At 47.2% G+C, this 12,098-nt stretch overlaps 1 protein-coding gene across 2 annotated transcripts in view; it reads right to left on the bottom strand.

The window, feature by feature from the left end:
- Window positions 1–12,098, bottom strand: part of LOC110560874 (S-adenosyl-L-methionine-dependent tRNA 4-demethylwyosine synthase TYW1) — an 80,895-nt gene that overhangs the window by 31,239 nt on the left and 37,558 nt on the right. For both annotated transcript variants that reach the window (XM_021657016.2, XM_060382255.1), the window contains exons 12-13: window positions 10,139–10,316; window positions 7,728–7,863 (exon numbers count right to left, since the gene is read on the bottom strand). In XM_021657016.2, coding sequence (XP_021512691.1) covers window positions 7,728–7,863; window positions 10,139–10,316 — 314 coding nt within the window. The remainder of the gene's footprint in view (window positions 1–7,727; window positions 7,864–10,138; window positions 10,317–12,098) is intronic.

Consider the following 12,098-nt stretch of genomic DNA (forward strand, 5'->3'; position numbering starts at 1 on the left):
CGAGTGAGTCTCCCCACACGTGGTGCCCTTGTGCAGGCCCTCATCAGAGGCGCACGCTACCTTTAAATCACCAGACCCCAAATGGTCTCTAGCATCTTCATTTCCCGAAAGCGCTAATAAAGCCTTTTCAGTTGTCAATTTGAGAAAGTGCTTCCTTCCTTCTGGCTTCAACCAGCCAAAGAAATTAGGCCCTGATCATTCTTTTTAATTTCCCTTTCCCCTTAAACTCTGCTTTTAATAAATCAAACATGATGATTCTCACAAGAGAGTTCGATTCTAATCTCTGAAATGAGGGCAGCTGGGCTCAAAGTTTAAAACAGGCCTGGAGAATGAGCAGCCTTGAAGGATCCCACTTGCAAAGAAATTAAAGGTTATAAAGAGAGCTCATCAGCAAAGAAAAAAAAAGAAAAGCCAGTGAGGCCATCAAGCCAGCCTCAGGGGTAAAAGGGGCTTGCAGCGAGCCTCACGACCTTGAGTTCAAGCCCCAGAACTCCCCCACGGTGAAAGGAGAGAGGCAACTCCCAAAGCCTTCTGGTCGATATATCAGCTGCCAGCTTTGGTGAAAACATAAAAGGCCTTCCAAGGGGCAGTCCAGGCCCCTTACCCCACGGTAATTCACGTCCTGATGCCCAGGCTGCACTAGAGACCGTTACGCTGTGCAAACACGCAAGCTTTCCTGAGCCTCCATACACGTTCAGCGCCTTCTCTACCTTTACCATACCCTGGGCCGTTAACTTTCGCACTTGGAAGGAGAACAGTAAAATGAGAGCAGAGCGACGGTTCCCTGTCCTCAGCTCCACAGAGACTGGTCCTCCCGGGGGAGCGGTGTGCCGTTCTTTCTCCTCTCAAGCTCAAAGTGCTCACCGGTTCCCTTTCCAGCCATCCCCTACCCTAAGCTGAATCATCAGCCACTGCTCCTGGGCTCTGGTCCCGTCTAGTTTTCCTTCTTTGCTGTGATAAGACTACTCGGACCAAAAGCAACTTAGGGTAGGAAAGGAGTCATTTAGCTTAAATTCCCAGGTCACAGTCCATCACTGACAGACACCGGGTCAGAAACTAGAAGTAGAGGCAGGAGGATCAGAAAGTCATGGCTACAAAGCAAGTTCGAGGCCAGCCTGGGCTATGAGGCCCTGCCCTTAAAAAAAAAAAAAAAAAAAAAAGCAAAAACAAGCATGGCAGCACATATCTTTAATCCCAGCACTTGGGAGGCAGAGGCGGGGGATCTCCATTGAGTGAGGCCAGCCTACTCAATTAAGCCAGTTCCAAGCTACCCAGGGCTACCAGGTAAGACCACCTCTCAATAAATAAACACATATGTAATAATAATCAAAAGTACTCCGTCCTGGGAGGCAGAAAGTGACATACCTCCATAGATATACAATAACCAACTATCTTACAGAAGTACACGTCTGTCTATCTGTCTTACTTTCCTACCTGACAGAAATAAGGAAAGGCCTGGGGCTGGGGAGACAGCTCAGCAGTTTGCTGCTAATGCAGAGGACCCAGGTTCGGGTCCCAGCCCCCACTCGGCAGTTAACACCTGTCTGTAACTCCTGCTCCAGATGATCTGTTGCCATCTCCTGGTCTCTTTGGGCACTGCATCCACACGATGCACACAGGTAAAACACTTTACATATAAAATAAAAATTAGTATTTTAAACATTTTTAAGGACTATCCTCTGTCTCCCATCTCCAACAAACCACTGAGATAGTTTTAGTAACAACCTCGTGTATTTCCAATATTTAGGCTGCTTCTTTTCCCCCTTACGTGAACTGATTCTCTTTCCTTTTGATTATTGTGTGGGGGACAGGCAGGTGTGCACACAACTGTGTGTGTACACGAGTGTAAGTGTGTGCACTCATCTGTGTGCATGAAAGCGGAGGCAAGAGAACAGCTTCAGGCTTGTCTCTCAGGTTCTGTCTCCCTTGGGTTGGGCGAGGCTTGTGCACCTATTGAGGGTTTTGTTGAGACACATCTCTCAGTGTCCTACGGCCCTCCAGCAAGCTAGGCTGCCCGGGAGCCCCAGGGATCCACCTCTCTGTATTTCCAGAGTGCTGGGATTCCAAGAACACGCCACTGTGCCAGCTTGTATGTGGTGCTGGGATCTGAACCTGGGCCTCTGAGCTTGCTCAGCAAGCGTTTACCAGCAGCCACAGCTGTCTATTGACACTCCTCCTTCCTGATCTGCTTAAGCTCTTCGATCCTTGCTCTCAGGTGTGGCTTGTTAATCCCATAACAGCAGATGGCAAAACACCTTCAGCCCGAGCATGCTTCCTTCTTCTAAGGAGTCCACTTGAGCTACTCGGCTGTATGAAGTAAGCCAGCCAGCTAAAAGGACACATTTTCCAGGCTCCCTCAGGCAGAGTTCACACTCTAAGGAACTGAGTCTGGTTTGCCAAGATGATACCATTTAGAAGACATCTAAATCACCCAGGGGCTGGAAAGATGGCGCAGCAGTTAAAAGCATATACTGTTTTTTCAGAGGACTCAAGTTCAGCTCCCAGCACTCATGTCAGACAGCTCACAACTCCCTGTAACTCCAGCTCTAGGGGCTCTGACACCCCTGAAGGCATTGCACATACCAACATACAGACAGAAATGTAGACACATGATTAAAAACACTACATCTTTAAATGCTGCTGAACACTGAATGCCAGGGGAGAAAAGGAACTGGAGATTTGCTCATGACCCCCGGGCATCAACTCACTTACCCTGGCTTTTGTGGAATCTGCCCTGTGCAGCCGAGGTCACACTCCCCTTAGGTTTGAATCTGGCTATCTATGGGGTATGCTTACTTTTACTACTTCACAAAAGAAGCTCTTGCTTCTTTTCCCAAGAACTAAAGTTTGGTTCCCAGCACGTACATAGGTCAGCTCTCAATGGCCTGTAACTACAGCTCCAGGGAACCTGATGCCCTCTTCTGGTCTCCTCAGGCACCTGCACTCATGTGGCATACGTTCACACAAAGACACATACACAAATGATTTTTAAATAATTAAGCTGAGTTTCTGAAATGCAAGGACTTGAGCTTTGCTTTTCTTGGTCTTGCCAGTAAGAAGTTACTGGCAAGTTGCTGGGTAGTAAACTACCTACAAATGACTCTCTCTCCCTCTCTGTCTTGTCAGAGAGCAGGAGCTGTGTTTACTGTTATGCTGTGACTAGGATTGTCCTCACCAGATAAGCACTCACTACTTAGCTGTCGGTGAGGTGGCAGCTTGTGCGGTTGGGATATTAGCATTTCTTTATGGACGGGTATTCAGAGCTGCACAGCTCTGACAGGGCATGGAATGAGGCCGTTGAGTAGCTCAGTGGCAGAGTGTGCTCAGTATGTGTGAGGCCCTTAGTTCAATCTCCATCATCAAGGGAACCAAGACAAACAAACAAACAAACAAACCATAAGGGGGAAAAAATCTATAAATGTTAGAAGAAGGCAATCCATTTTTACAGAAAACAAATGTGATATGATTTTGTTTTATTATAAGAAAAACAATTTGGTTAAAAAGAGGGTTTATATACATATACATATTATGATTATAGCAATATATGCTTCCAAAACCCAAGCTTATGTGAGCATGAGTGTATGGGAAGGTTAAGACCAGCCTTAACTACATGAGACCTGACAATCAATCAATTGGAAAAATTAAAATAAGTTATATATTGACTAAAATCCTCTGAAGAATTTCTTAAAGATAGGATTCCTGTGCCTGAGATAACTATTGCATAGATCTGTATGTATAAAACAGAGCTTCCAGGCCTAACATCAAAAACAATGGTGAACAGCAGCTGCTGGGCAGAGGAGGGCAGCCTTCGTGTCAGCACCAACCAGGAAGGCCCCAGCTTGGTGACGCCTAGTAATCTGGCTCAACTGACTCTGGCAGTCCATCAACCGTACCTGTGATACCATTCATTTCCTACTCATAGTTCACAGAAAGTAAATATAAACTTGCCCTTGCAAACATCCATTTAAAGCATGGTGTTGAAAGCTCTGTATGCAAAGTCAAGTTTGGATATTAAACTCACGTTCCACTGGAACACCAACAACCTCCAGGCAGAGTCTGCAAGGAGCTGCCTGGATTTGGAAGGCATTTGGATGCTAATATTCTTTATAGGGTATGTGAACCAAAAGTCAAAGAAGGAGCATAACATAAAACTCTATTACCTTGTGGATAGACAGATCTTGAAAACTATTTCTCATTTTTAGACAGTTGCCACTGCTTTTTCAAGCCCCAGTCTTCTTGGGGCTGACCTCAATATACAACTAGCCTGGAAACAAAAATAACTGTTTACCAACCCCCACACACACACCAAAAAAACATAGTATTGTTCCCTGAAAGTCAGTCTCTGTTCTATTTATTTATAGTCATCTGGCTCATCAAGATGTAGAAATTTCTGAAATCAATTTTCCAGTGTTATAAAACAACCATCATAAAACTTCAGCAAATTTTCAAAGGTAAGTAACAAATTACAAAATCTGGCTATTTTCCGTTGGGGACTTCAGTAGGGAGGCTGCTTTCTCGGAGACACAGTCTCCATAAGTAGCTCAAGTGGCAGAGGTTTGAATGGGAGAAGGTGGCCTCAAAGTTGACAGGGAGCAGAAAGCCCGGAAGGGGTGGGGCCAAGAGGAGGATGCATAAACAGAAAAGGCTAGACACAGTCCCAAGAACACATACCCTGTGATCTAGTCCCCCAAAAGGCCCCGCCTGCTACTTCTCACCACCACAATGCCGTCAGCAAGAGCTGAATGCTTCTGCTAGCTCAGAGGCCTCAGGACCCACTGTCCCTCGATCTGTCCTCACTAGCCCAGCCAGCACAGCACTGCATTTTAACTCTACCTTCTTCTCCTGGGAGTCTCTCGATCCAACCAAGCTGACACTCAGGACTAGCCATCATGGGGCTGGAAACATGGCTCAGTGGTTAGAAGCACTTGCAGAGGACCTGAGTTCTGTTTCCAGCACCCATGCCAGGCACCTCACAACTGCCTGTAACTCCAGCTCCAGGGGATCTGATGTCCTCCTCTGATCTCTGCGGCCAACCCCGCATATGTGGCATACAGACCACGCAGACACACACACACATAGCCACACACATGCACAAATAAATCTTTAAAAAGAAAGATTACAGCTGGGCAGTGGTGCATGCCTTTAATCCCGCCAATCAGGAGGCAGAGGCAGGTGGATGTCTGAGTTTAAGGCCAGCCTGATCTACAGAGCAAGTTCCGGATAGCCACGGCTACACAGAGAAACCCTCTCTTGAAAACAAACAAACAACAAAAAAAAAAAGAAGAAAAGAAAACAAACAAAAAAAGAAAGATTATATCACTTTTCTTTACTCCTTTATAGTTCTCTTTATCAGCCCCCAATTTCAATATTTAGCCTCTAACACTTTCATAGTCAGAGATGGGAAGGTCAAGACAGGGTTTCTCTGTGTAGCCTTGGCTGTCCTGGACTCAATTTATAGACCAAGGTGACCTCAAATTCAGGTGACCTGCTTTTGCCTCCCCAAGTGCTGGCACTACAGGCCACCACGGCCAGCTGCTATTTAAGTGTGGACTCGCAAGCCATGTGCAAACAGTGGTTTGTTTAAGTACTAGGCACAGGGTTGGAAAGATGACTGAAGTCTATAAAATGCTTGTGTAAGAAAGAAGACCCAAGTTTGCAACCCAGACACACACACAAGCTGGCTGTGACACATGTGCAACCCTAGTGCTACAGAGGCGGGGCAAGACTCGCTGGCCAGACACCCTCACTACTCAGTCTCAGGTCAGTGAGAGACTGGCTGGGAACAAGGTGGATGGCTCCTGAGGGATGACACCAAAGGCTGACCTCTGACCTGCACACCCGTGTACACACATAAACACACCAAGCTGACATTTGCTTTTGGGTTTGGGAATTTTGTTTTCTGTTTTGTTTCTTTCGGGGGACAGGGTCTCACTATGTTTCCCTGGCTGGCCTTCAATTCACAGAGATAGACACCTGGGACATAAAACTGACAAAGGACTTGCCTAGCATGTATGTGGCCCCAGCTTCAGTTCCCAGCATCACAATGAGAAAAGGAAAGAGGTACACAAGGGCCCTTAAAACATTTTTAAAGATTTGTTATTATTTCTTTATATGTATGTTTGTATGTCTATGTGTGTGTATTTGTGTGTGCATATGAATGCAGGTTCCTCCTGGAACTAGAGTTACAGGTGGCTGTGAGCCTCCTGACATGGATGCTGGAACTGAACTCACATTCTCTGTAAGAGCAGTTAGGCTCCACTGAGCCAACTCCCCAGCCCCAAGACAGTACATTCAGATGCTCTGACTTCTAATTACTTATGGATTACCCACTCTGACACTGAGTTACTCATGAGCTCACACTCTGACACTCAGTTACTTTTAAGCTCACACTCTGACACTGAGTTACTTTTAAGCTCACACTGACACTGAGTTACTTATGAGCTAATTCTCTGACACTGAGTTACTTATGAGCTCACATGCTTGAGAAATTTCTGGAAATTAACTGCATACGTAAGCACATATCTGTTGAATTCCAGACAGGCAAGCTGTATGCCGCTACCCAGCACACTGCACTATGAACCTCGTAGAGATATTCCTCTTTTTAAATGAGTAACACACAGATGACACCAGAAAGAACACAGAGTCAGCACACTCAGGAGAGGCAGGGTAAGGCACAAGCAGATGAGAAATGTTCCTTGCTCCTCAAGGAATATGTTCTGAAGATGTTCTAAGTGAAAAAGTAAATAAGGCAGAAAGCCAGCAAGACGGCGCCACGGGTAGACTCGACTCAAATGCCATGTTGAGCTCAGTCCCAGAAGCCACATGAAAATGCTGAATGCAGTGGTGCCTATCTCCAATCCTGGCATCCTACAACAACAAGAGGGGTGGAGACAGGAGAAACAGCGGAAGCTTGAAGGTGAGCTAGCCTGGACTACTCAATAGCAGAAATCCTTCCTCAGTGAAGTGGAAGGAGAAGACCAACTCCCAAACGCTGAGTTCACACCATGGCATGTGCCCATACACACATATCACTCTCCAGCCCACCCCACCCCACTCAATAACCATAAGTAAATTTTAAAAACTAAAGATGTGGTCAGGGGATGGTGGCGCACGCCTTTGCTCCCAGCACTCAGGAGGCAGAGGCAGGCAAATCTCTGAGTTCAAGGTCAGTCTGGTCTTTGAAGCAAGTTCTAGGACAGCCAGGGCTATACAGATAAACTTGTCTCAAAAAAAAAAAAAAACAAAGACAAACAAACAAAAACAAACAAACAAAAATCCCTGAAGATGTGGGACAGAAGAGAGCTCAGCAGTTAAGGGCACTTGCTGCTCTTGCACAAGGCGCACATATGCCCTCCAGCCCACCCGGGAGGCTCACAGCTGCCTGGGACCCCAGCTCTAGGACATCTGATGCTCTCCTCTGGCCTCTGAAGACACAGCTCAGCAGTTTGGATCACTAGCTGCTCCTGCAGAGGACCCGGCCCAGTTCCTATTCCCACAGGGCCGAGGGATCTAATGCCCTCTTCTGAGCCCCCGGGGTATTAGGCATACACACAGGACACATGCAGGCAAACACTTAGAAACAAAGATCTTTAAAAAAAATCATTAAAGAAAAATCTGTTAAAAAAGTAAACATTTTAATCTTTCTATATTTTACAGAAAAATGGAGCAAACATAGTTCATGTTTTCTCCTTATTTACCTATTTTTAGGATGATGTCACAATTCTTACCTTTGCAGCTAAGGCTTCCAAACTATCTAGGAACCGCTGCCAGAAATCCTTGAAGAGCGGCCGGTCAATCTTCTTCAGGCTGTCTTTGGTGCTAGCGTCCACACTCACGTACAGCTGAGTGACTGGGGTGAGGTTCCTTGGTAATGAAAAAAGAAGAAAATACAGAATAATGCCTACACTAGGAACTTCACGATATAAAATTTGTGATCTGTAAGAGATGGTCTACAAGCGTCCACTTTGCCCACGTGCCTAAAGCACCTGTCTTGTTGTGGAAGCCAAGGGCACGTGCCGTTAGGAGAGCACCCCACGACTGCGCAGTCCAGGCCATGATGACTTCACAACGGGGCCCAACGGGAGATCTCAGTATTGTTTAAATGCCTGCACATGGGGCCTAATACACTGAAAACACTGAAATGGGTCCATCTTGGAACACTAGATTTTAATGGAAAACAGCGGAGATGCAACTCTGAGACCTGCAGCCGTGGCACAGCACAGTCAGACAGGCTGTCCTCATGCAGGCTGTCCTCATGCAGGCTGTCCTCATGCAGGCTGTCCTCATGAGCGCGGCTATGGAGACTGATGCAGGCGGACCCTGGAACTGTGCTGTCAGGGTCAGTGGGACACCTGCACCCTCAGGTCACTGGAGGATGGAGGAAACTTCAAAGAACAGGAGACAGCAGCCAGCACGCACAGCTGAGGTCCACTTCCCCTGAGGAAAGGATGACTGGCTGAAGAGGGTGAGTGTGTGTGTGTGTGTGTGTGTGTGTGTGTGTGTGTGTGTTGCTTCCTCTTTTCTTTTCATTTTTCTCAGTCAGATTCTCACCATGTTGCCCAGGCTGATCTAGAGCTTGCTAGGTGAAAACTGCCCCCAACTCACCATCCTCCTGCCTCAGTCTTCTGAGTGCTGGGATTACAGATATTTACCATCACATCCAACTTCTACTGGGAGTCTTAAGCGACACAAGGGGGCCTCTAAGATGACCTACTTGCTACCTACCAAGCCTGAAGACCTGGGTTTGGTCCCCGAGACCCACACGGGAGAAGAGAACTGACTCTCAAAAGTTGTCCTCTGATCTCCATATGCATAATATGGCACACACATGCAAATAAACACAAACACACAATTTAAATTTTTAAATCTCTATAATCCTAGCACTTGAGAGCCCTGGGCTTCAAGGTGAGACCCTACTTCAAAATCCAAAGAAGGCGAAGAAGATGGCCTGACAGCTACTGCATCTCTCATTGCCTCACATGGCCAGTGCTTGGTGATGATCCTTCCCGACTACAGCGGAACTGGCCTGACCTTTCTCCTGTGTGTGTATAACCACCTAGGATAATGGACAGCAATTCCCAAAGGCCGGACACACTGTACAAACATCCGCTGCACTCAGAAATCAGACGTCCTGGCCAGTGACGCTATGCCAAGCATCTGAAACACAGATAGAAGGAAGTCTTCAGCTCTCACCCCAGAAGCGGACAAATAAGAAGGAAGGTCTCCAGAAATAACAGAGCTCACTCTACAGGAACAGGCAACAGCAGAGAGACTCTGAAGAAAGCTCCTAGGAGCGGGGGTCATACTTCTGCCTAGCCCTGGCCTCTGTAACAAGACAGGTCACAAGGCTCCCAGCCTGTCCCCTTGACACAACATGGCAATTGTCAATAAAGAAGGCTATACAGAGATGGCTCAGCAATTGAGGGTACTTGCTGCTCTTGCAGAGGACCTGGATTTAGTTCCCAGCACCCATACCAAACGGTTTACAACTGGCCATAAAGACAGCTTTAAGGGATCCAATACCGCCTTCTGGCCTCTGAGGATGCCTGAACACACATGGTGCACATACAAACAAGCAGGCATGCATACACATAAAATAAAAATAAATACATTTTTTAAAATGCTATATCAGAATTCCTGCCTGAGAATTCCTTATCACTACGTAGAATGCTGAAAAAGGACAATATTTGGGAATACATCCTTAATTCCAGCCCTCAATGTCAAAATGTCTGAAGGCTGTGAAAACACATTCTCATTTTAAATTTGTGAATAAAGGGGTTAGAGAGATGACTCAGTGGTTAAGAGCACTGTATATGCTCTTCCAAAGGACCTGGATTCAATTCCCAGCACCCACATGGCAGCTCACAACTGTCTGTACTGCTGTTTCCATGGGATCTGACACCTTCACACTAATACACATATAATAAAATTAAATAAATTATTTAAAAAAAAATTTGTGAGTAAAGTATGATCATACAGGGCCAGTCAGGTGGCTCAACAGATAAAGGCACTTGACGACCTAAGCTCTAGCCCCAGGACCCACATGGCAGCCAGGCTCAGCTAAGCAGTGAGTTCTGGACGACCAGGAGTCAGGTCTGTGTTCCAGTGTTCCCTGCCTACCAGGAAGTAGATCACTCACCTGATTTCCTCGGGGAACTGAGCGTTGGTGACGAGGAAGCTGGAGATCCCTCGCTGGTGGAGCAGCCTCAAGAGCTGGTTGATCTCTGGGTACATTATTGGCTCACCCACGAGGGACAGTGCACAGTGCTTGACCTCCATCCCCTCTTCAAATCGATCCGCCTTGAGCCCTGGCACACCTAAAAGAGCCGTGAAGAAGTCAGAGTGAGGCACAGACTGGCACCGCATCCACTAATGATGCTTCGGTTTTCAAGGAAAAACCCTTTTTATTATTTTGAAACAGGAGCTCAGCCCAGGCTGGCCTTGAAATGCTCAGTGACACTCCTGCCTCAGCCTCCCCAGAACTGGGATTGGAGGAGTGGGCCATCGCACCCACCTTCACACTTAATTCTTTTTTTAAATTATTTTCAGTTCATGTGTATGGGTATTTTGCCTATAGGCGCCACACTCATGCAGTGCTCAGGGAGACCAGAAGAGGGCATTAGATCCCCTGGAGCCAGAGTTAATGGATGGTGAGCTGCCATGTGGACACTGGGAACTGATCCCAGGTCCTCTGCCAGAGTAGCAAGTGCTCTTAACCACTAAGCCATCTATCTCTTGAGCCCCCAAACTTTGTTTCCTTAAAACATGACTGTGGGGGACTGCAGAGATGACATAATGGGCAAAAGCTCTTGCCTCACAAACACGAAGGTCCTGAGTTCAGATCTCAGCACTCAGGTATGAAGCTGGACGTGGCCATGCAGACCTCTATAATCCTAAGCACCAAATGGGGTAGACACAGGAGGATTGCTGGGGACTACGAGAGACCCTGTCCTGTCCCAGAGGAATGGGGGAGGGACAATGATAGAGCAGGACAACCAGCATCCTGCTTTGACCTTCCCCCCCACACACACCAATTTTTGTTAGGATTAAACTGAAAAACATATGTAAAGATTTCCATGACACACAGGAGGTGGCAGCACGCAGATCTCTGAGTTCAAAGCCAACTTGGTCTACATAGTAAGACCCAGTCTCAAAAAATAATTTCTCCTATGATACCCACTCACTAAGAATTAGCGACTATAACACCTTGATGTTAGTTTACTGAACATCACAATCAGCTACTTATGATGATATGGAGAAATGGCTCAGTCAACAAAATGCTTGCTAAGCAAGCACGAGCCCAGGAACCCTAGGTTGCTGGTTTTTATTGTTGTTGCTGTTGATTGTTTTGTTTTGTTTAAAGAAAAAAAAAGTTGAATTGGCCTAGCCCTTTAACCACAGCACTCAGGAGGCAGAGGCAGGTGGAGCGCTGGGAGCTCAAGGCCAGCCTGGTCAACATAGCACATTTCAGGAGAGCAGAGCTATACAGGGGACCCTGTCTCAAAAATCAACTACCAACAGGGTATGGGTGGTGGCCCCTCAAGTAGCACGAGGGAGACAAGACAGGAGAGTACCTAGGACTCAGTGCCAGGCAGCCAACTTGGTAAGTTCCAGGCCACCGAGAGACCCTGTCTCAGAACAAACAAGGGAAAATCATGGTGGGCGGGGTCTGAGGAAGGCCTGAGTGCTCATCCAAGTTGTGGGAGTAGGCGTGCACGGGGTGTGGCGGGAAGGTGCTGCTGGGCGGGGCGAGCAGTGTGGGAGACGGCAGCGGGCAGGAAAAAGAGCACAGGCAGGTGAGTCTGAAGAACAGCAGAGGGGGACAAGAAACAAAACGTGTAGCCTGGGCTAGTCTCCAACTCATGATCCTCCTGCCCCCACCTCCTTCAGCAAATCCTACTGACCTGTGCCACCACAGCTGAAGCTGCCTCAGCCCCATCCCCACCCCCGTCCGCACGCCGAAAGGTCGAATCTGTTCCAAGACCCTGATCCTGGGACCACACACTACCACACCACACACCCACAACCACACACATGCTCCCCAAATCCTTTCAGCCTCCTTCCAACAAACACAGTCACCACCTCAGCTTCTCTCTCAC

The sequence above is a fragment of the Meriones unguiculatus genome, chromosome 4, assembly GCF_030254825.1.
Source record: "Meriones unguiculatus strain TT.TT164.6M chromosome 4, Bangor_MerUng_6.1, whole genome shotgun sequence".
In the NCBI taxonomy this organism is placed as follows: domain Eukaryota; kingdom Metazoa; phylum Chordata; class Mammalia; order Rodentia; family Muridae; genus Meriones; species Meriones unguiculatus.